At 44.5% G+C, this 25,106-nt stretch overlaps 2 protein-coding genes and 1 long non-coding RNA gene across 3 annotated transcripts in view; 1 reads left to right on the top strand and 2 right to left on the bottom strand.

The window, feature by feature from the left end:
• LOC309977758 overlaps positions 1 to 12,843 on the bottom strand; it is a 117,676-nt gene extending 104,833 nt beyond the window's left edge. The window contains exon 1 of the long non-coding RNA XR_014327093.1: positions 12,215 to 12,843. This is a non-coding gene — a long non-coding RNA (uncharacterized lncRNA). The remainder of the gene's footprint in view (positions 1 to 12,214) is intronic.
• LOC309978003 (actin-like protein 7B) lies at positions 8,968 to 10,275 on the bottom strand (the record flags this gene model as incomplete). The annotated part of the gene is given in 2 exon segments (XM_082864374.1): positions 8,968 to 9,333; positions 9,337 to 10,275. Coding segments are annotated over 2 exon segments (1,251 nt in total). The 5' UTR covers positions 10,222 to 10,275.
• A 9,244-nt stretch (positions 12,844 to 22,087) lies between the features above and the next one.
• Positions 22,088 to 24,781, top strand: LOC309978004 (actin-like protein 7A; the record flags this gene model as incomplete). Its single annotated transcript, XM_082864375.1, is given in 3 exon segments — positions 22,088 to 22,265; positions 23,365 to 23,400; positions 23,403 to 24,781. Coding segments are annotated over 3 exon segments (1,593 nt in total).
• Positions 24,782 to 25,106: the final 325 nt, after the last annotated feature.

The raw sequence follows: 25,106 nt of genomic DNA on the forward strand, positions 1-25,106 counted from the left end.
AATGACAAATGGCAGCTTGGGAAAAATAGCTGCAACACATAAAGATAATAGCTCCCAGAAATTCCTAAGAAAAAGGCAAACAATCCCAGAAAAATGGGCCACTGATAAAAATGAGTAACAGAGGAAGCAATCCAAAAAGCCAGTAAACACACCCCTGCTAGTAGTCATGAAAATAAAAAAAAAAATAGTAGAAATGAGGTAGCATTTCTCACTGATAAGAATGGAAAAAATTCACACACTTTGTGTGTTACCTTTGGATGGTGGGATTTTAGGTGGTTTCCCATGGATTTCCTTATACTTTTCATTATGGTTTGAATCTGTTTTTACAATGAGCGCACTTTAATTATATAATAAAAAAGACAAAGCTAATTTTTATTTAAAAAGAAAAAAAAAATAAACAAATGGGACCTAATGAAACTTCAAAACTTTTGCACAGCAAAAGAAACCATATACAAAACAAAAAGACAACCCTCAGAATGGGAAAAAATATTTGCAGATGAAGTAACTGACAAGAGATTAATCTCCAAAATATACAAACAGTTCATGCAACTCAATATCAAAAAAGCAAACAACCCAATCAAAAAATGGGTGGAAGATCTAAATAGACATTTCTCCAAAGAAGACATATACATCCTTTTTAGTGAAATGTCTGTTCACGTCTTACATCCATTTTTTAATTAGATTGTTTTTAACTGTTAAGTTTTGAGAATTCTTTACATATTCTAGATACTAGTCCTTTGCTGGATATATGGGTTGCAAATATTTTCTCCCAGGCTATAGATTGCCTTTTGTTTGTTTGTTTAAAAGATTTTATTTTTAAACAGTTTTAAATTTAGAGAAAAATTGAGCAGATAGCATAGAAAGTTTCCATGTACCACCCCCCCCACCCATACACATTTTCCCTATTACTGACATCTTGCAGTACTGTAGCACATTTGTAATAATTAGTTAACCAATACTGACATATGATTATTAACTGAAGTCCATAGTTTTTATTCCTGAATAATGTTTCATTGTACAGATGTACCACCATTTATCCATTAACCTATTTAAGGATATCTTAGTTGCTTCCAGTTTTTCGCAACTAGAGTAGAGATGCTATAAACATTCATGTGTAGGTTTTTCTGTGGACATAAGTTTTCAGTTCAATTGAGTAAATATCTAGGAGTGTGATTGTTAGATCATATGGTAAGAATACATATAGCTTGGTTTTTAAAAACTTGCCTTTTAAAGTGGATGTATAATTTTGCATATTTTATATAGGATGAGCATCTCTTCATATGTGTATTTGCCACCTGTATGTCTTCTTTGTTGAAATGTCTGTTTAGATCTTTTGCCCTTTTTTTTTTTTTTTTGCGGTACGTGGGCTTCTCACTGCCGTGGCCTCTCCCGTTGTGGAGCATAGGCTCCGGACGCGCAGGCTCAGCGGCCATGGCTCACGGGCCTAGCCACTCCACGGCATGTGGGATCCTCCTGGACCGGGGCACGAACCCGTGTCCCCTGCAACGGCAGGCGGACTCTCAACCACTGCGTCACCAGGGAAGCCCTCTTTTGCCCATTTTTTAATTGGATTGTTCATTTACTTACTGTTGCATTTTAAGAGTTCTTTGGATACCAATCATTTATCAGATTATTTGTTTTGCAAATATTTTCTCCCGTTCTGTGGCTTGTTTTTTCATTCTCTTAGTGTCTTTCACAGGGCAGTTTTTCCTGTTAATAGAGTTCAACTTATTAGTTCAATTTTTTCATTCATGGATTGTGCTTCTGGTGTTGCAGCTGAAATTTCATCACCAATCCCAAGGTCATCTAGATTTTCTATGTTGTCTTCTGGAAGTTTTATAGGTTTGTGTTTAGGTCTATGATCCATTTTGAGTTGATTTTTGTGAAGGGTGTAAAATCTGTGTCTAGGTTTATTTTTTTGCAAAAGGATTTCCAATTGTTCTACTCTATTAAAAAATTATCTTTTCTTTATTGAACTGTCTTTACTCCATTGTCAACAATCAATTGATTATATTTGTGTGGGTCTATCTTGGAGCTCTCTATACTGTTCATTGATCTACTTGTCTATTCTTTCACCAATCCCACACTGTCTTAATTATTGTACCTTAAGTAAGTTTTTAAGTCAGATAGTGTTAGTCTTCCAAATTTTTTCTTCTTCCTCAGTGTGGTATTGGCTATTCTGGGTCTTTTTCCTTTCCATATAAACTTTATAATCAGTTTCTTGATATCCACAAATTACTTGCCTCCAAGTGGGGGTGTAAAATCAGCTTCCCACTGGGCCCCCTTGTCACCAGAGAATGAAGAGGAGAGAGGTAAGTGCCAACTAGCCTCACCTCTAATCACCTTTTTCTGCCTCATTGTTGCTGCATGAGGTTGGAGGTACAGCAATGCTGGACCCACTGACACTACCCCACTGCATGGCACCCACTTCCATGCCACAGGAAGATGGAGTGGGAGATCAAGTCTGCATTCAGCCCCATTGAAACCCACTCTGTGTTTTCTTTTCTTTTCTTTTGCTCTATTTTTTTGGTCACACTGCTTGGCATGTGGGATCTTAGTTCCCTGACCAAGGATCGAACCCACACCCCCTGGAGTGGAAGCACAGCATCTCAGCCACTGGACAGCCAGGGGAGTCCCAAACAGAGTTGTTTTCTTTTTTTTTTCTGGCTATGCCATGTGGCATACAAGATTTGTGTTCCCTGACCAGGGATAGAACCCTTGCCCCCTGCACTGGGAGCAGTGAGTCTTAACCACTGGACAACCAGGGAAGTCCTAACTGTGCTTTCTTAGAGTCTGTGTTTGTCTATTTGGTATCCATTCATCACTGGGCCAATTATATTAAAGATATTTTCTTATTTTTTAAAACTTGTGTTGCTCTGGCATTTGGGGGCGTTACGAAAAATAAGAAAATATAGTTAATATAAGTAATTTCTAAAGATAATAACAACTTGCCTACAAGTACTTCTTTCACTTTTTGGAGTCTTCCTATGTTTATTTGGTGTGTCATATTATCAAAGTTAAACAAAGGTAGACATTAGTTTAAGTGGTAAGAACAGATTTTAACCAATAAAATACTATTACAGGAGAGAAAAGAGTTCCACTTTGATTTACATAGAGGTGACTGCATTTTTTTTTAAAGATGCTCCTATTGCTCTTTTTTAAAAAAATATATTTATTTATTTATTTTTGGCTGTGTTGGGTCTTTGTTGCTGCACGTGGGCTTTCTCTGGTTGCGGCGAGTGGGGGCTACTCTGTTGTGGTGCGTGGGCTTCTCATTGCGGTGGCTTCTCTTGTTGTGGAGCACGGGCTCTAGGAGCGCAGGCTTCAGTAGTTGCAGCACGTGGGCTCAGTAGTTGTGGCTCGTGGGCTCTAGAGCTCAGGCTCAGGAGTTGTGGTGCATGGGCTTAGTTGCTCCGCAGCATGTGGGATCTTCCAAGACCAAGGCTTGAACCTGTGTCCCCTGCATTGAGAGATGGATTCTTAGCCACTGCACCACCAGAGAAGTCCCAAGGTGACTGCATTTTAAAGGGAGAATGAAGGCATAGGGAGGGAGTCAAGCAGGGGCTTAGGAGAGTCAGAGAAGTGAAAAAATACAAAAATGCAGGAAGCAGGGGCTGGTCTCTGTGAAACCCATCTGGGTTTGCCAACTGGCAGTTATTGAAATTAGGCTCCTACCCTCTCACAGAGGCTGGGAGACAGGGAACCTATCTTCCTTCGGGTGTTGGCTTGAGCAAACAGTAAATTCTTTGGGCATCCTTGAGTTTTCTCAGACAAACATTCTACGGGGGTATGGGGTCATCCTATGGATGCAGCCTTGAGCTGTTAGAAACTATTTTAGTGTTTTTTCCAGTCTTTATAGGCCAAGGTTGAGGTTTAGTTAAGAAAGGGCTCAGGGGACCCTGGCTAGAGTTTGGTCAAGGAGAGAATCTCTGTCAGTGTCCAGGGGGCTTTAGTTGTAAGAGGGAGGACCTGAGAGAATAAGGTGACTCCATGAGCCAGAAGTTCTCAGCATTAAGTTTTGAAAGCTCCTCAGGTGACTCTAATAAGCAAAAAAATTTGAGAACCACAAGACCAAGACAAGAACTTTGCCCTCCATTTTAATGCCCCCCTTCACATAGAAATAAATTCCTCTAAGGAGACTGCATGCCCTGTGTACATGCCTGTACATGTATGTATAACGGTTTGTGTATATGCAGGTATGCATGCACACACCAGGGTGAGAGGTGGAGAAGAGGCCTGGTCCTCTCAAACCACAAGAAGATGAAAAAAGTGCTTAGAGCTATGGAAATGACCAAGCTGCCTTCGTTTTAGCGATGGGGGAGAAAGGGATCCTGGAAGAATTCAACCCCATATCCATTTATTTGGCCATAAAAATGAGGGAGGGGTGCTTCTCAAGGCTGTGGTTGAGGGGTTACATTCATGCTAGTTCTTGCTGATCCAGTTCCTATCCTCACGGTTTTCCCTGCTGGATGCTTCCTTCCTGAGACCACGGAAGTGGCTCTCAGTCTCTGCAATTGCTCAAGGGTCATCCGTAAAGCACTGCTTTCTGGCCTGACTTTCCAAGAACTCACTAAGCATAGTCCTATTGCTTCTTCTATGACTCATTTAGATCCTAATTATTATTCTACATATTTATGCAAATGCAGAAGCCGGGAGGGGTGAAACTCCTTTCAGAAGCCATGCAGTGGTCTCTGGAATGTTAAAGGCTCAGAAAATTGGCAGATTCTCAGGTTCCATATCAGGAAAAGAACATTTTTCTAGACCGAGTGCTGCCTGAAATGTTTGGCATTTCTGCTCATGAAAATGAAAGACTAGGTGGGGCCTGAGGCTTCCCTAGGGCAGTGGTTCCCACATCAGAATCACTGGGGGCCTGTGAGATCACACTGGTGCTTCCACTCCACCCACACATTCTGATTTAATTGGTACTGAAGTTGGGCGTGGGTCTTTCTTAAAAGCTCCCAAGATGATTCTGACAGGCAGCCAGTTGAAAGCTGAGAACCCTAGAAATTCTGCAGAGTTCTGGGAGGAAAGAGCAAAAGGTCCAGGACTAGCAAATACAAATTAGGGAGCCTCTGAGCAATACATAGAGCATACTTTCCCCCGGGCACCTACTCTGAGCCATGACACAGAGATGGAAAAGGCACAGTCCATCCTTTCTGCTGAGTTTGGTGGGTGATAAAGCCAAGGCTGGTGTGTAGGCCACAGTGGTGGGAAGTGGCATTGGGCTGGGCCTTGAAGGTAAGTGGAACTGGGACAGGTGGTAAAAGGCGTTCTGACCTTATAGAGCTGTGTCTTTATGAGGAAGCAAATTTTATTTTTAAGGCAGGACAAGAAAAAATTAACATGAAATTTTTATCTGCCGTTTGAGCCACTACCCCCTCCTCTTTAGTGTGCAATGTGCATCTGCATTATACATGAACTAAATCCCCTTAGAAGACACAGGAATGCCTACTTGCAAAAAAAAAAAAGGCAATACTTCTACCTTGGCCTATTTCAAGCTACCAACATGGTTTAACTGGCTTGCTAAATTCCTGACATTAACAATGGACTGTCACAAGCCATTAAGAGCTAGCTCCAGCATCACCAATACCCCACATTCCCTCTCCTCACTGGTTAAGAACCACTACATTACAAGAAAATGTAGGATTTAAAAAAAAACACTTATCAAATAAAACACCATTAATGGTTTGTATTATAATAAAGTGAATTGCTGAAACCCACCTTTTGCAGCTAATTCTTAGGACAAACTTGGTAATACATTTGAGGGAGAGAGATCAGGCTGCCCAGACAGGCAGTGAGGATAACAGGCCTCTTGTCATGTCTAAATAGTAGGACATTACCACATGATGTCACTCTAATACTTGCTTATTTATGTCTCTGGGAGTCTCAGGCAAGTTGTCTCTCCTTTGCTAAAAGATTGGCATTCTTAACTTTTATACCTTGGGATGATTATGAAAATTACATCATACCTGTTGTTCATTACTTGAAAGGAATCTTTTACACATATTTTTTTTCTTGTAAAAGAGACTGAAAATTTTCAGAAAGGAGATAAGGGCAGAGACGCATTTTGGAATCACAGAACTTTGATTTAGCACAAGACTGTGATTTACCAGGTGGGTAAACTTGGACAAGATTCTTAACTTCTACTAGCTTCAGGGTCCTCACCTGTAAAATATGGAAAGATACTTGTAACTTCTACCTCACTGACTGGGAGTAAGTCACTTCCATTGGCATGTACTAAACACCCACCCCATGCCATTTCTCTGCACTGGGCCCAGAGAAAAACAAGATGAGGAAGTCCGAGTTCCTGCCCTTAAGAAGCTCAAGTTTAACCTCGAGGACAAAAACCTAAACAAGAGAATATAGAACAACGGCCAATTGACACGCTTAGGTTAGCACTCTAAAGTGTGAATGTGTTATCTGACATTCTCTAATACTGTGACAAAAATTCTTCACGTGTAGTAGCTTTTTTGTTGGGAAATAAATGAAGTGTTGGTCTTAATATTTCAATTATAAGAGTCACCAGAGATTAAGTGATTAGTGTTTTTATAACATCTGCCACACAGGGATGCTTTTAGAGGAGAGGACCAGGAGATGAGGGCACTGAAGCTGTGACTGTGGAGACAGGAGGAGTTGCTGAGAATGTGGGGAGTAAGGAAGAACAGATTGTAGAGGCGGGGAGGTAGACATAGGCATGGTTTTCAGAGATAGTCAAGATGAGCACGTGGAAGAACGTGCACATGCAGCACTAATTTACTGCCTGTGTGATTTGGGGCACATCACTTTCCCCTCTATAAGCCTCCATTTCCCTCTCTATAACTCATCAGGTATTTAGGATTAAGCAAATGTTCTTGGGTTGCAAGCAGCAGAAATGAATGCTGGCTAATAAAACAAAAGTTATGTTGAAGCAGCAGGTATATATGAAGACATCAGAGTGGTAGAGACTTTGGCAACACAAGAAAATAAGCCCCACTGAAAGAATTCACATTCCAGAAAAAAATTTATACACTTTTCTGGCCGAATAAAATGTGTCTACTGGCACCATCAGCCTCCAGTCCTCCAGTCTGCAACTCTCTCTACAGGAAAGAGCCCAGGTTCCTGCATAGCACCAAGGCCCTGTCAGCCCCAGAGGAACTCAAACTCCAGGCTAGAAACCCAGTTCTAGGCAACAGGGAGGGCCTAGATGGCAAGGCGTTAGGTGATAAAGACCATGTCTGGTTCTTTCCCAAAGCTGCAGCTCCCGCACAAGGCCAGGGACAGAGGCAGCCTCACAGATTGTCCCCAAATCCGGACTCTTTGTCTAAGGTAAGAGTTGGCTCACAGATATTTGATAGCCCATCAGATTACGCAGCTCACCAATGTCTGATTTCACAGACAACTGCTCATGGACCCCTGATCATGGGCCGCATCAGGAGGTGGGGTAGGAGAAGAGGCAGGAACCACCTTCTTCTAGGCAGTCAGTCATTCACCAGCTAAAATCTCACAAGACTCGTTGGCTTCTCCCTCAGCCCTAAAGCTACTAAGTGGTCACCACGCCTAGCACTCCTTTCTCCATTTGCAGCTTTCCAATACACCGCCTCCGCCTTCCTACCCCCAGGAACTCTGAGCTCAGCCACCAACGTGACTGTCCACTGGATCCCCCACTAGCTGTGTGTAATCCCAAGGGAAGGGCCATATTCTGGCCATTTCTGTCTCCAGCTCTGGGCCTCACCCATAGTAGATGCTTGGTAAGTGCTTAATGGTTGCTAACCATTAAGAACCATTGCTATAGACTGAGTGTTTGCTTCCACCCTCCCAATCCCCCACCCCTCCCTCCAAATTCATATGTTGAAAACCTAATGCCCAAAGTAATGGTATTAGGGGAGACCTTTGGAAGGTGACCGTTGGGAGGGCAGAGCCTTCATGAATGGCTTTAGTGTCTTTATAGAAGAGGCCCCAGAGATACCCCTCATCTCATCCACCAAGTGAGAGCACAGCCAGATGTCAGGAGTTTGTAACCCAGAAGAAGGCCTTCACCAGAACCTGGCCATGCTGGCACCCTGATCTTGGCCTTCCAGCCTCCAGAACTGTAAGAAATAGATTTCTGTGGTTTATAAGCCACCCCGTCTGTGGTATTTTGCTATAGCATTCCAAACTAAAGTAACCATGTTTGCCCTTCTAGAAATAATCATGACCTGGGTCAGGAGACCTAGGCTCAACCACTGACATGGCCCCCTCTGTCCTGGTCCTCAGTTTCCCCATCTCTACAGGAGGGAGAGAACACATGATTTCTAAATGGCCTTCTGGTTTCTCTAACACCCTCCTGATTCAGTGGTTATTTGTGACTCTGTAAAAATAGCTGCAACTTTGGCAGGTGTCTAAAGGGAGAGGGCCACCGATGGGTAGAAATGGCCCCTCCCACTCAGGAGACACCCATGGACTGTTCCTTTGAAGGGGGCAGGTAGTGAGGGTTGGTTAGTGAGGCAGTCAAGCAGTGATAAAGCTGGGGGCAGGTGACCATCAGGGGCAGAAACAGGTGACGGAAATCAGACACCTAGTTGTGAGTCTCCCACCCACCACTTAACTATGTGACCCAAGCTTGTCCCTTAATCTGAGCCTTTGTTTCCCCCTTGGTCCATGGGTGAGCAAGCAGTATGAGTGTCTGTTGGATTGAATTTTGAACCCTGAAGAGCTAATAGAACAGGAAGCTACATTCTGGGCTCCATTATGATGTTGCCCTCATGGGGAGAGCAGAGGGGGAGGGCCCAGTGAGCCTCCCCAACCCCTGCTGCTCCCCACCCAGCAGAGCAGAAGGTGCTGATATGCCTAAACCCAACTCACCACCACCTTCTGCTACCACACTAGAGCAAGAAATCCAGACCAGACAAGAGGCATTGCATCTTAAAATTTTATGTGAAATTCTGTAAATGTGTATAGAGTGGCCTGTGGCTGCCTGCACACAGGCCTGGACTGTAGGGACACCACTGCTCAGCCCTTGCTGTAGATAGCTGCCCTGCCCCGCTCCTCAAACTCTTCCTTGCTGACCCAAAGCTGCTGGATGGCCTGCAGGGAGGCCAGGATGGAGCCGCCGGTCCACACGGAGGTCTTCCTCTCGGGAGCAGCAGCCACTGTGGGGCTGTCCCCCGGGCAGGGGAAACTCAGCTCCCTCTGGAAGCACTCTGGGAAGCCGTCCAGCATGGTGCAGCTGCCACACAGCAGCAGGTTGGCTGCCATCTCCTCCTTGAAGCCGGCCTCCTGGCAGTGGTTCAGGCAGGCGGCCATGAGCTTGGGGAGACCAGGCTGGTTGCTGCCCACCGAGGTGGGCTTGAAGAGCATCTCGGTGAACAGAAAGCGCTACTGACCGATGGTGATGAGCTTGCCGTTGGGGAGCTCATAGTCCACACGCAGATCCTCCAGGCACAGGCCAAGCTCCTCCACTGGCTTGAGTGCCGAGTAGCAGCACTTCTTCTTGATGTGCTCGATGATGTGCAGGTGGTCGTCCGTGAACTTGTGGCCGGCCTCATTGAGCAGCTGCAGCAGGTAGTTGGTGAGGTCACTGCCGGCATAGTCGGCACGACTTGTCAGGCCTGGCAGCACGTCGCCCTTGGAGATGGGCACCACATGTGAGACACCGTGCCCACTCTCCACCACCAGCCCAGAGGTCTTGCCATAGGAGTAGATGGACAGCAACGACTGGGAGGTCACGTGCATGGCAGGGATGCCAAAGGTCTCGAACATGAGCTCTGCATACTTCTCACGGTTGCTGGTGGGGCTGAGCAGGGGGTCGGAGACCAGCACAGCATGCTCCTCGGGGAGGATCTTCATGGCCTTGTGGAAGATGTACTCCCAGATGTTCTGGACACAGTCCCAGTCCACCACGATGCCGTATTTTAGCGGATAAATCAGCTTCAGAGGCACCTCCATGTTGAGCAGCTCATGGCCCATGTAGGTCTGCTTGTGGGTGTCACAGGCGTCAGCTGCCTCAGAGCAGAGCTTGCCCACAGTGGAGGAGATGAAGTAGGTCGGGCTCGGCTCGCCCACATAGCCACACTTACAGTACTGGGAGCCCAGGTCAATGATGAGTGCCTTGATCTTACTCACCTTCTTGGGCTTCATCTTCAGCTGAGTGGATGAACTTGTGTCCCGGATGCCAGCCTCAGGACCTGGCAGCGTGCCTGCCTCTCCAGGGTCCCCCTGAGCCGTGCCCATGGTCTTGGGGCTAGGGCTGTTCCTTGTCTCCATTTGCCTTCCTTGCTCACTTTTCTCACATCCACATCCTAGAGCTCCGTGGGGAGAAATAAGAGGTCCACCTCCAGCAGTGCCTTGGCAACCCCTCAGGATTGTGATGTCACCACGGGCTAGTCCATTCTGGCAGCCCAGGGAGGGCTTGGCCTTGGCAGGCCCTTGATCTATCACCCCCACCTCCATTGGCATAACTCGACTTTGCTCCCAGACAGAGCAGGTGGCCAGCACAGTTTTAGAAGTCCAACCACACTTGGGTCTCAGAGGTTTCTGCTCCCTCTCCTTATATCCTCACTCCTAATCCCTCGTTCACTAGCTGAACACCTCTTCCTCCTCAGCTTCTTGGCCAAGAGGGTGATAAATACTTGAGCAGTATTGATAAATACTACAGCCAAACACTGTAGCAGGCACCTCACATGACACTTCACAGAATCTTGGGAGCTGTGAAGCTAAGGGAGCTAAGGAAATCAAGGCTCAGAATGCAAATGACTTGCCCAAGAGAAAACAGCTCTTGGAGTGTTTGTTTGTACTTTAACCCAAGTTCCTCCAAATCCAATGTACCAGGTCACCTTAAAGAGTGTGTAGGTGGTAACGACAGCTAGAGGGGAAGATGGTAGAAGAGTAAGATGCGGAGATCACCTTCCTCTCCACAGATACACCAGAAATACATCTACACGTGGAACAACTACTACAGAACACCTACTGAACGCTGGTAGAAGACCTCAGACCTCCCAAAAGGCAAGAAACCCCCCATGTACCTGGGTAGGGCAAAAGAAAAAAGAATAAACAGAGACAAAAGGATACGGACGGGACCTGCACCAGTGGGAGGGAGCTGTGAAGGAAGAAAGGTTTCCACACACTAGAAAGCCCCTTCCCGGGCGGAGACTGCGGGTGGCAGAGGGGAGGAGCTTTGGAGCCGCAGAGGAGAGCACAGCAACAGGGGTGCAGAGGGCAAAGCGGAGATTCCCGCACAGAAGATCGGTGCCGACCGGCACTAACCAGCCCGAGAGGCTTGTCTGCTCACCCGCCAGAGCGGGCGGGGCTCGGAGCTGAGGCTCGGGCTTCGGTCGGGGCGCAGGGAGAGGACTGGGGTTGGCGGCGTGAACACAGCCTGCAGGGGGTTAGTGCGCCACGGCTAGTTGGGAGGGAGTCCGGGGAAAAGTCTGGACCTGCCGAAGAAGCAAGAGGCTTTTTCTTCCCTCTTTGTTTCCTGGTGCGTGAGGAGAGGGGTTTAAGAACGCTGCTTAAAGGAGCTCCAGAGATGGGCGTGAGCCGCGGATAAAAGCGCGAACCCCAGAGACAGGCATGAGAGACGCTAAGGCTGCTGCCGCCGCCACCAAGAAGCCTGTGTGCGAACACAGGTCACTATCCACACCCCCCTTCAGGAGAGCCTGTGCAGCCCGCCACTGCCAGGGTCCCGGGATCCAGGGACAACTTCCACAGGAGAACGCATGGCACGCCTCAGGCTGGTGCAACATCACGCTGGCCTCTGCCGCCGCAGGCTCGCCCTGCACTCCGTGATCTCCCCTCCCCTCGGCCTGAGTGAGCCAGAGCCCCCGCATCAGTGGCTCCTTTAACCCCGTCCTGTCTGAATGAAGAACAGACGTCCTGCGGCGACCTACACGCAGAGGCAGGGCCAAATCCAAAGCTGAGCCCCTGGGAGCTGTGAGAACAAAGAAGAGAAAGGGAAATCTCTCCCAGCAGGCTCAGAAGCAGTGGATTAAAGCTCCACAATCAACTTGATGTACCCTGCATCTGTGGAATACATGAATAGACAATGAATCATCCCAAATTAAGGAGGTGGACTTTGAGAGCAAGATTTATAATTTTTCCATTTTTTGTGAGTGTGTATGTGTATGCTTCTGGGTGAGATTTTGTCTGTATAGCTTTGCTTCCACCATTTGTCCAAGGGTTCCATCCGTCCGTTTTTTGTTTTTGTTTTTTTTTTATTTTTTTCTTAATAATTATTTTTATTTTAATTATTTTATTTTACTTTATCTTCGTTCTTTCTTTCCTTCCTTCCCTCCTTTAGAAAACGAATCATCCCAAATTGAGGAGGTGGACTTTGAGAGCAAGATTTATGATTTTTTCCCCATTTCCTCTTTTTGTGAGTGTGTATGTGTATGCTTCTGTGTGAGATTTTGTCTGTAGAACTTTGCTTCCACCATTTGTCCCAGGGTTCTAACCATCCGTTTTTATGTTTTTTGTTTTTTTTTTCCTCTTAATAATTATTTTTTATTTTAATAACTTTATTATATTTTATCTAACTTTTTTTTACTTTATCTTCTTTCTTTCTTTTTTTCCTTCCTTCCCTCCTTCCTTCCTCCCTCCCACCCTCCCTCCCTTCTTTCTTTCTTTCTTTCTTTCTTTCTACTTCTACTAATTGTCACTTTCTACTTTTTCTCCCTTTTCTTCTGAGCCATGTGGATGAAAGACTCTTGGTGCTGCAGCCAGGAGTTAGTGCTGTGCCTCTGAGGTGGGAGAGCCAACATCAGGACATTGGTCCACAAGAGACCTCCCAGCTGCACATAATATCAAACGGAGAAAATCTCCCAGAGATCTCCATATCAACACCAGCACCCAGCTTCACTCAACGACCAGCAAGCTACAGTGCTGGACATCCTATGCCGAAAAACTAACAAGACAGGAACACAACCCCATCCATTAGTAGAGAGGCTGCCCCAAATCATAATAAGTCGACAGACACCCGAAAACACACCACCAGATGTGGAACTGCCCACCAGAAAGAAAAGATCCAGCCTCATCCACCAGAAAACAGGCACTAGTCCCCTCCATCAGGAAGCCTATACAACCCACTGAACCAATCTTAGCCACTGGGGACAGACACCAAAAACAAATGGAACTACAAACATGCAGCCTGCAAAAAGGAAACCCCAAACACAGTAAGATAAGCAAAATGAGAAGACAGAAGAACACACAGCAGATGAAGGAGCAAGATAAAAACCCACCAGACAAATGAAGAGGAAATAGGCAGTCTACCTGAAAAAGAATTCAGAACAATCATAGTAAAGATGATCCAAAATCTTGAAAACAGAAAAGGCAAAATGCAAGAAACATTTAACAAGGACCTAGAAGACCTAAAGATGAAACAAACAATGATGAACAACACAATAAATGAAATGAAAGATACTCTAGATGGGATCAATAGCAGAATAACTGAGGCAGAAGAACGGATAAGTGACCTGGAAGATAAAGTAGTGGAAATAACTACTGCAGTGCAGAAAAAAGAAAAAAGAATGAAAAGAACTGAGGACAAGTCTCAGAGACCACTGGGACAACATTAAACGCACCAACATTCGAATTATAGGGGTTCCAGAAGAAGAAGGGAAAAAGAAAGGGACTGAGAAAATATTTGAAGAGATTATAGTTGAAAACTTCCCTAATATGGGAAAGGAAATAGTTAATCAAGTCCAGGAAGCACAGACAGTCCCATACAGGATAAATCCAAGGAGAAATACGCCAAGACACATATTAATCAAACTGTCAAAAATTAAATACAAAGCATATTAAAAGCAGCAAGGGAAAAACAACAAATAACACACAAGGGAACCCCCATAAGGTTAACAGCTGATCTTTCAGCAGAAACTCTGCAAGCCAGAAGGGAACAGCAGGACATATTGAAAGTGATGAAGGAGGAAAATCTGCAAGCAAGATTACTCTACCCAGCAAGGATCTCATTCAGATTTGATGGAGAAATTAAAACCTTTACAGACAAGAAAAAGCTGAGACAGTTCAGCACCACCAAACCAGCTCTAAAACAACTGCTAAAGGAAATTCTCTAGGCATGAAACACAAGAGAAGAAAACGACCTACAATAACAAACCCAAAACAATTAAGAAAATGGGAATAGGAACATACAGATCGATAATTACTTAAATGTAAATGGACTAAATGCTCCCACCAAAAGACACAGATTGGCTGAATGGATACAAAAACAGGACCCATATATTTGCTGTCTACAAGAGACCCACTTCAGACCTAGAGACACATACAGACTGAAAGTAAGGGGATGCAAAAAGATGTTTCATGCAAATGGAAACCAAAAGAAAGCTGGAGTAGCAATTCTCATATCAGACAAAATAGACTTTAAAATAAAGACTATTAGAAGAGACAAAGAAGGACACTACATAATGATCAAGGGATCGATCCAAGAAGAAGATATAACAATTGTAAATATTTATGGACAAAACATAGGAGCATCTCAATACATAAGGCAAATACTAACACCGTAAAAGAGGAAATCGACAGTAACACATTCATAGTAGGGGACTTTAACACCCCACTTTCACCAATGGACAGATCATCCAAAATGAAAATAAATAAGGAAACCCAAGCTTTAAATGATACATTAAACAAGATGGACTTAATTGATATTTATAGGACACTCCATCCAAAAACAACAGAATACACTTTTTTCTCAAGTGCTCATGGAACATTCTCCAGGATAGATCATATCTTGAATCACAAATGATGCCTTGGTAAATTTAAGAAAATTGAAATTGTATCAAGTATCTTTTCCGACCACAACGCTATGAGACTAGATATCAATTACAGGAAAAGATCTGTAAGAAATACAAACACATGGAGGCTAAACAATACACTACTTAATAACGAAGTGATCACTGAAGAAATCAAAGAGGAAATCAAAAAATACCTAGAAACACATGACAATGGAGACACGATGACACAAAATCTATGGGATGCACCAAAAGCAGTTCTAAGAGGGAAGTTTATAGCAATACAATCCTACCTTAAGAAACAGGAAACATCTCGAATAAACAACCAAACCTTGCACCTAAAGCAACTAGAGAAAGAAGAACAAAAAAACCCCCAAATTTAGCAGAAGGAAAGAAATCATAAAAATCAGATCAGAAATAAATGAAAAAGAAATGAAGGAAACGATAGCAAAGATCAATAAAACTAAAAGCTGGTTCTCTGAGAAGATAAACAAACTTGATAAACCATTAGCCAGACTTAACAAGAGAAAAAGGGAGAAGACTCAAATCAATAGAATTAGAAATGAAAAAGGAGAAGTAACAACGGACACTGCAGAAATACAAAGGATCATGAGAGATTACTACAAGCAACTCTATGCCAATAAAGTGGACAACCTGGAAGAAATGGACGAATTCTTAGAAAGGCATAACTTGCCAAGACTGAATCAGGAAGAAATAGAAAATATGAACAGACCAATCACAAGCACTGAAATTGAAACTGTGATTAAAAATCTTCTGACAAACAAAAGCCCAGGACCAGATGGCTTCACAGGCGAATTATATCAAACATTTAGAGAAGAGCTAACACCTATCCTTCTCAAGCTCTTCCAAAATATAGCAGAGGAGGAACACTCCCAAACTCATTCTACGAGGCCACCATGAACCTGATACCAAAACCAGAGAAGGATGTCACAAAGAAAGAAAACTACAGGCCAATATCACTGATGAACATAGATGCAAAAATCCTCAGCAAAATACTAGCAAACAGAATCCAACAGCACATTAAACGGATCATACACCATGATCAAGTGGGGTTTATTCCAGGAATGCAAGGATTCATCAATATACACAAATCAATCAACGTGATACATCATATTAACAAATTGAAGGAGAAAAACTATTTGATCATCTCAATAGATGCAGAGAAAGCTTTTGACAAAATTCAACACCTATTTATGATAAAAACCCTGCAGAAAGTAGGCACAGAGGGAACTTTCCTCAACATAATAAAGGCCATATATGACAAACCCACAGCCAACATCGTCCTCAATGGTGAAAAACTGAAAGCATTTCCACTAAGACCAGGAACAAGACAAGGCTGCCCAATCTCACCACTCTTATTCAACATGGTTTTGGAAGTTTTAGCCACAGCAATCAGAGAAGAAAAGGAAATAAAAGGAATCCAAATCGGAAAACAAGAAGTAAAGCTGTCACTATTTGCAGATGACATGATACTATACTTAGAGAATCCTAAAGATGCTACCAGAAAACTACTAGAGCTAATCAATGAATTTGGTAAAGTAGCAGGATACAAAATTAATGCACAGAAATCTCTGGCATTCCTATACACTAATGATGAAAAATCTGAAAGTGAAATCAAGAAAACACTCCCATTTACCATTGCAACAAAAAGAATAAAATATCTAGGAATAAACCTACCTAAGGAGACAAAAGACCTGTATTCAGAAAATTATAAGACACTGATGAAAGAAATTAAAGATGATACAAATAGATGGAGAGATATACCCTGTTCTTGGATTGGAGGAATCAACATTGTGAAAATAACTCTACTACCCAAAGCAATCTATAGATTCAATGCAATCCCTATCAAACTACCACTGGCATTTTTCACAGAACTAGAACAAAAAATTTCGCAATTTGTATGGAAACACAGAAGACCCCGAATAGCCAAAGCAATGTTGAGAACGAAAAATGGAGCTGGAGGAATCAGGCTCCCTGACTTCAGACTATACTACAAAGCTACAGTAATCAACACAGTATGGTACTGGCACAAAACCAGAAATATATATCAATGGAACAGGATAGAAAGCCCAGAGATAAACCCAGGCACATATGGTCACCTTATCTTTTTGATAAAGGAGGCCAGAATGCACAGTGGAGAAAGGACAGCCTCTTCAATAAGTGGTGCTGGGGAAACTGGACAGCTACATGTAAAAGTCTGAGATTAGATCACTCCCTAACACCATACACAAAAATAAGTTCAAAATGGATTAAAGACCTAAATGTAAGGCCAGAAACTATCAAACTCTTAGAGGAAAACATAGGCAGAAATCTCTATGACATAAATCACAGCAGGATTCTTTTTGGACCACCTCCTAGGGAAATGGAAATAAAAACAAAAATAAAGAAATGGGACCTAATGAAACTTCAAAGCTTTTGCACAGCAAAGGAAACCATAAACAAGACCAAAAGACAACCCTCAGAATGGGAGAAAATATTTCCAAATGAAGCAACTGACAAAGGATTAATCTCCAAGATTTATAAGCAGCTCATGCAGCTTAATAACAAAAAAACAAAAAACCCAATCCAAAAATGGGCAGAAGACCTACATAGATATTTCTCCAAAGAAGGTATACAGACTGCCAACAAACACATGAAAGTATGCTCAACATCACTAACCATTAGAGAAATGCAAATCAAAACTACAATGAGATATCATCTCACACCGGTCAGAAAGGCCATCATCAAGAAATCTAGAAACAATTAATGCCGGAGAGGGTGTGGAGAAAAGGGAACCCTCTTGCACCGTTAGTGGGAATGTAAATTGATACAGCCACTATGGAGAACAGTATGGAGGTTCCTTAAAAAACTACAAATAGAACTACTATATGACCCACCAATCCCACTACTGGGCATATACCCTGAGAAAACCAAAATTCAAAAAGAGTCATGTACCAAAATGTTCATTGCGGCTCTATTTACAATAGCCCGGAGATGGAAACAACCTAAATGCCCATCATCAGATGAATGGATAAAGAAGATGTGGCACATATATACAATGGAATATTACTCAGCCATAAAAAGAAACGAAATTGAGCTATTTGTAATGAGGTGGATAGACCTAGAGTCTGTCATTCAGAGTGAAGTAAGTCAGAAAGAGAGAGACAAATACCGTATGCTAACACATATATATGAAATTTAAGAAAAAAGAATGTCATGAAGAATCTAGGGGTAAGACAGGAATAAAGACACAGACCTACTAGAGAATGGACTTGAGGATATGGGGAGGGGCAAAGGTAAGCTGTGACAAAACGAGAGAGAGGCATGGACATTTATACACTACCAAACGTAAGGGAGGTAGCTAGTGGGAAGCAGCTGCATAGCACAGGAAGATCAGCTCGGTGCTTTGTGACCACCTGGAGGGGTGGGATAGGGAGGGTGGGAGGGAGGGAGACAGACGCGGGAAGAGATAGGGGAACATATGTATATGTATAACTGATTCATTTTGTTGTGAAGCAGAAACTAACACACAATTGTAAAGCAATTATACTCCAATAAAGATGTTAAAAAAAAAAAAGAGAGTGTGTAGGCCCTGATGAAAGAAACCTGGCCACAAGCAGTGCCCAGTCTAGTTGGGAAGAAGATGAATGGATGCAGAGGAGTTTGCAGGTGTACGTCTATTGGGAGAACAGAGGCGCACAACGGAGGGAGGGAGTCAGAAGGTTCTTCAGAAAGGTGCTGCCTACGTAGAGTACTGCAAGATAGGTGGATATTTGTCAGGTAGCTAAGGGGAGGGAAAGCCATCCAGAGCAGAGAGCACAGCCTGAGCAAACACTCGAGGGAGGCATGGTGGAGAGCTTCCAGTAGTTGAAGTGTTTGGAAAAATAGATCAGGATAAGGCAGTCATGGGAGCAACTAGGGAGGACCTCAAATGCTAGAGGTTAGGGCTTGGATTAAACTGACAACAGCTGGGGAGCCAATGAAGCCTTTAAGCAGGTGAGTGGTCAGATTTGGTTTCCAGGACAAAATCTTATAATGATTCATGTTTAGCTGTAATATGGAGGGACAAGTCTCTGAGATCTAAAAGGAGGATGTTGAAGAAATTCTTGTAAGGCTTGAAGGTGGCCTAAGCTAGGGCTGTGATAGTGTGGAAAAAAAAGGAAGGGGCAGGTTCTAAAGAAATTCAGAAGGTAGAATCTAATCTAATTTGTTGGTTCTCAACTGTCCTCAATTCAATCCAAGCTTTTAGTCTAACATTTGAGACCCTTTCACATAGGCTCCTGTGACATCTCTAGCCTCTAGCATTGCGTTTACATTAGATGATTAGATGTGGGGAGTGAGGAAGAGGGAAGGATGAATCCCTTTCCTCTGCCCAAGCAAAGATGGTCTGTCATCCAGAACAAACAAATTCATTAGGTTCCCATAGGGTCCTCTGTACCAAACTGTCACCGCTCTAAAACAAAGACAGATTAGGGCTTTGGTAAAGAAACAGGAGGAAGAGGGGAAGAGAAACAACTGGGGCTAAGGAAGTTTTCTGGGAAAATTAATAAGGGCAGAAGTAGTTGAAGGATTAGGTGACGTGGATAGGAAAGAAAAGAGGGATTGTTAAGACATAAGAAATACTGCTGTGGAACATTAATAAATAACTCGTGGGGATTTCTGTTTGCTGAATTGTTTCTTGGAACTGGATTATGTGGGCAACAACTTTATAAGGATTACAGTTATGAGCACCACCAAGTTCCATTGGTGGTGTCTCAAAATCACAGAACCTGAGGATTAAACACTTGATCTGGCACGGACAGCTGTGAGGGACAAACTTTTCCTCACATTGGATTGACATCTGTACCTCTCTGAAGAAACCATTAATTGGTCTTGGGTCTACTTTTGAGGTTGTGCAAGGCAAGCTAATTCTTCCATGTGACAACACTTAAGCTATTTAAAGGCGATGCTTGTGGACCCCCCTAAGCCTCCTCTTCTTCCACTCCTTATGGAAAGGCAGTACAGAATAGAAAGAGGAGTAAGGAATTGGACTCAGAAGACCCGAGTTCAAATATAGCTTCATTATTATAATCTGAGCTTGGGCAAACTACTCAAAATGTTAGTCGAATCTGATTTTGATAGTGCTATATCCCCTCATCAGCTTGATCCCTATCCACTGCCTCCAGGTTTCAGGCTTGAGCATCTAGGTGGATGGTAGGGCTCCTCGTATATAGACAGAGGATACAGGGGCAAGAGCGGTTATACAGGGGAAGGCAATGAGTTCCATTTGGGACATGCTGACTTAGAGATGTCCAGAGGCCACTAGGCTGTGGATTATGGAGCTCGGGAAAGAGAAACAACAGAGTATCTCCACCTTCTGAAGACAGCTCCTTTCCCTTCCACCTCGAGGGAACTGGTTAGTCTTAGAATTGGGGTTATCACACTGAGGGCTGAGCTTTGGGAATGAGGCTCACTGTCTGTCTGACAAGGAATTCTTTTCTTTGCTGGGAGCTTGACTCAGTTTCCCAAATGTCAACATATTGAAGAGTTGGATTCCTAGGTCTCAACAGTCCTAGGCTCGAAACATTCAGATTCAGTAAGGTGGGGGTGGGATCTAGGAATCTGCATTCGTGAAAAGAAATGTTGTACACTGGCCTTTTCCTTACTAGATTCTCTTTCTTCCCTCCATAGCCGCTAAAGCTACAGGGCCTGGTTCACCTTTCCTCCAAAGGTCAAGGGTGGGTGGTGTTTCAAAAAACAAAACTAGGAGCAAGGATACCACCTCAGGGAGAAATGTGTTTCTTGGTCTAATTTTTTCACGTTTTCTTTCTCCACGATAGGGGAGAGCCTCAGCGTTGCTTTCCAGAAGGATCATCTCATGTTTTTTTTGGTCTTGGGCCAGAGGAGCAAAAGTAGGTGTTATCCCATGAGAAAATATGGCCCAAGAAAGTATGAGCAACATAGAGTGTCTCTACCTAGAGGGACCTCACCAGAGACCCCAGGAGCCCACATACGCCTTAGATGGCTGGTGACAAGTGTGCAGGGTTGCATGTTCCAGGCAGTGGAGGTTTTGGGTTCAGTGTGCCAACAGTCTTTATATCTTTCCGTCATTGATACCACTGTGTGCTGACCCAGAGAGAAGGGTCACAAAGGGTGACGTGAAAGCTAAGGGGAAAAGGGTTTCCATCAGGAGACAGCATCCAAGTATGCATAATCCTGAGAGGTGAAGTAAAAGGAGTGAAATGGGTCCATTGGCTTTAGCCTGAAGGATGTGGGGATGGACCCTGACAGTCCCTGTGCCCATGGACCTTACAGATGGAGCAATTGGCCTTAAGCTAGCACATCACTTCTCCCACCTATGATGACAGAAAGCACTAAGGACAGCAAGCATGAGCAGTGGGGGAGGAGCCTGTGAAACAGAGCATGTCATGCTCTGAGTGTCTTAGTGAAGTGGGATGCACAGGTCGAGTGACAGAGGGTGAATAATGGTCCCCCAAAGATGTCCACATCTGAATCCCTGGAACCTGTGAATATGTTACCTTTCATGGTAAAAGGGACTTTGCAGATGTGAGCTAAGAAGTTTGCAATGGGGAGATTAACAACCCTTGATTATCCAGGTGGGCCCAAAGTAATCAGAATTATCTTAAGAAGAGGGAGACAGGAGGGTCAAGTTCAGATAAGGAGATATGACAATGGAAGCAGAAGTCTGAGAGGTCTTTGAAGATGAAGGAAGGGGCCACAAGCCAAGGAAGGTAGGCAGCATCTAGGAGCTGGAAAAGGATTATCCCTTAGAGCCTCCAGAAGGAACGAGGCCCTGCTGAGACCTTGATTTTAGCCCACTAAGACTGACTGTGGGCTTCTAACCTCCAGAATTGCAGGATAATAAATTTGTGTTTTAAGCCATTAAATTTGTGGTAATTTGTCACAGCCTCAATAGGAAACTAGTAGAGCCTCTTACAGGACTCCAGGGCAGTAAAAATGTACTAAGCAGCTGCATATTTCTCAGAAATCAAGAGGTGGGTTGAGGAGAAGGAAAATGGATGATTCTAAACTAAATACACCTTTGGTTGTCATACAAGTTCTCTTGAAATAAAGTCAGACAATCCAAGTTGGCCATGCAAACCCCTGAAAAGCAGAGGTAAGTAAGCTATTTCTCAGGCAGCCAGGCATAGAGAAAAGTACTTTCCTATTCTTCTTTCAAAGTTCAATACCATCTCCTCCTCTACCCATTGAACCAAGAAGCTGCCCCTATCACATAGTCACAAGGCTCATGAAACTAGACTTGGTCCTTTTCTTCTCTCATACCCCAAAAGGAGTAAAGAGCATCCCCAGTAACTTCCTTAAAGGAGAAAGCCCACCATTGTAGTGACTGCCTCCTTATTAAGAGCACAGTGCTGCATAACATAAGGATGGATCCTGGGCGCCTTGAGAGCAGCAGGTGTCAGCACCAACAGGCCCAGCTTCAGAGATGGCATGTGATACAGTGGCCAAGCAGCCTCAGAGACACATGTTGGGTCCCATCAAGGGACACCCCTGGGAAGAAGTCGCAGTCAGCAGAACTTGGCACTGCTGGCTGGATATCCTTGGGTGAGCTATGTACCCGAGAGCCTCAGTGTTCTCATCAGTGGGACTGTAGGGTCTAATTTCATTGTCAACCCAATGACCTGGACAAAGGAGGAGTATGTGTGCAAATATGTGTCCAAAAATAATTCCTCTGCAGGTTGCCCTAAGAAATAGGCGGGACAGAAGTGCTTGGCACGGTCACCATAGCAGCCATTGGTCCTGCTAAAATCTAAATCAAATGGTGTCAACTCTCTGCTCAAAATTCTCTAGTGCTTTCTGACTTCACACAGAGTTAGAGCCAAAGTCCTAGCAAAGGCCTATGAGACCTAATGTGAGCTGCTCTCCCTCCCCCACCCCTTCTCCCATCTCTACTTTTCCTTGCTGTCTCCACTGCAGCCACACTGGTCTTCTTGGAATCCTCTAACTTGGGAATAGGCAAACTTTTTCTGCAAAGGGCCAGATAGTCGATACTCATTTTCAACTTTGCAGGCCATACAGTACTTATTGCAATGACTCAACTCTGATGTTGTAGCACAAAAGCAGACATAGACAACATGTAAACGAATGAGCGTGTCTGTGATCCAATAAAATGTTATTAAGAAAAACAGGCTGCAGGCCTGAGTTTACAGACCCTGCTCTAACCCACAGTCGTCTGCACCTGCTGCTCCCCGATATACACATGGCACTCTCCCTCACTTCCTTCAGGTCCTCACTCAAGTGTCACTGTCTCAGGGAGAAAACTACATGGCACATTAACACAGCCACCCTCTCCCCAGCCTTCCCTGCTTCCTTTTCTCTTTTGCCATTAACATCTTCTAACATATATTTATTTTGTTTATTGTCTGCCTCTCCCCAACCCCCACTGATTAGAATGTAAACTCTACAAGGGCAGAGATTTTTGTCTTTTTTTTTCACTGCTGCCTGCCTTGCACATAGTAAGCACTCAATGAATATTAATTGATTGGATAAACCAGGTTTACTACAAAATTTAGTAAAAAGTAAGTCCCTTCAGAAACACTATTTCAAATCTACCCTAACACAGGAGGTTAGGTTCCCACACAAACCCACACAAAGGTTCCCAGTATCTAGAAAGCCCTGGGACACTGGATTATGTCATAATCAGTGGTGTCATCACTGGGGAAATTCTCAAGTTGCCCTCTGACTTAAGCCTTTCAGGCCTTGAGGCCAGTGGGATTGAGGAACTTTCTGAGAGCAAAACAGCTCTTGAGAGCGTGTGGGCTCCACAGGCAGCAATCATAGGGGATTGGCCTTCCGAGAGAACGGGTGAACAGGACTCCCTGCAGACACAGGTCCTCCAGACTGCCTCGTTAAAGGACGGCCCAGCGAAGCAGGCAGTGTGGGTTCGCCGCAACTGTTCAGAGCCAGAAGAACCTACAAAATCACCTGTGGTCAATAAGAAGCCCAAGCTAGAGTTGACCAAAGCAGTGGTCGTGGACCTTGGCACGGGCTACTGTAAATGTGGCTTTGCCGGGCTGCCAAAGCCCACCCACATGATCTCACCCACAGTAGGCAAACCCTACATGGAGACGGCCAAAACCGGGGACGATCACAAGGAGACATTTGTGTGGCACGAGCTTATCAACCCAGAAGTTTGTCTCAAGCTAATTAATCTTCTGCGACATGGCATCATCATGGACTGGGATACAGTGCAGGATATCCGGGAATATCTTTTCCATCAAGAGATGAAGATTGCCCCAGAGGAGCACGCCGCCTTGGTTTCAGGCCCACCCCTGAGACCACACACAAATAGAGAGAAGTATGCTGAAATGCTGTTTGAGACCTTCAAAACTCCCGCAATGCATATCGCCTACCAGTCCCGCCTGTCCATGTACTCCTATGGAAGGACCTCTGGCCTGGTTGTGGAGGTCGGCCACGGTGTGTCCTATGTAGTTCCCATCTACGAGGGCTATCCTTTGCCCAGCATCACTGGACGGCTGGACTACGTGGGTTCTGACCTGACAACCTACTTAATGGGCCTGATGAACAATTTGGGGAAACACTTCACTGAGGACCAGCTGGGCATTGTGGAGGACATCAAGAAGAAATGCTGCTTTGTGGCCCTGGTCCCCACTGAAGAGAAGAAAGTCCCAGCTACTGAGCATACAATCCAGTACACCCTGCTGGATGGGCAGGAGATATACCTGTGCCAGGAAAGGTTCCTCTGCTCAGAGATGTTCTTCAAGCCTTCTCTGATCAAGTCCATGCAGCTGGGCCTCCACACCCAGACAGTGTCCTGCCTTAACAAGTGTGACATCACCCTCAAACGAGACCTCATGGGATATATCCTACTCTGTGGGGGGAGCACCATGCTCAGCGGTTTCCCTAACCATCTGCAGAAGGAGCTGAGAAGCATGTGTCCTAATGACACCCCCCAGGTAAACGTGTTGCCCGAAAGAGACACTGCAGTGTGGACGGGTGGCTCCCTCCTACCATCGCTTCAGGGCTTCCAACCACTGTGGGTCCACCGCTTTGAGTATGAGGAACATGGGCCTTTCTTCCTCTACAGAAGGTGCTTCTGAACTCCGATGAGGCATGGTTGCTGTGGTGGTCATGCGTCAGCTTTGCTGGGTGAGCACCCATCCCATACATAGGGAGCTGAGCCAGCCAGTTCACTCCTGCAGTATTAAACAATCCTTGCGTTTCCCTCCACAATGTATTTCTCTATTTCCTCATGCAATGAGAACTTCATACATGCAGCATCTGCCTTAAAATGTCCATTTGCCAAAACAACAGCAGGGGCTGGGTGAAGGAGATGGGCAGTGCGGGGGGTGGGGGGGGGGGAGAAGGGGGGAGTGATTATGGACCAAAAAGACGTAGCTTATAGTTTAATTGCTTAAGTATTGG

Source organism: Leucopleurus acutus (assembly GCF_964270905.1).
Source record: "Leucopleurus acutus genome assembly, chromosome: X".
Classification (NCBI taxonomy): Eukaryota; Metazoa; Chordata; class Mammalia; order Artiodactyla; family Delphinidae; genus Leucopleurus; species Leucopleurus acutus.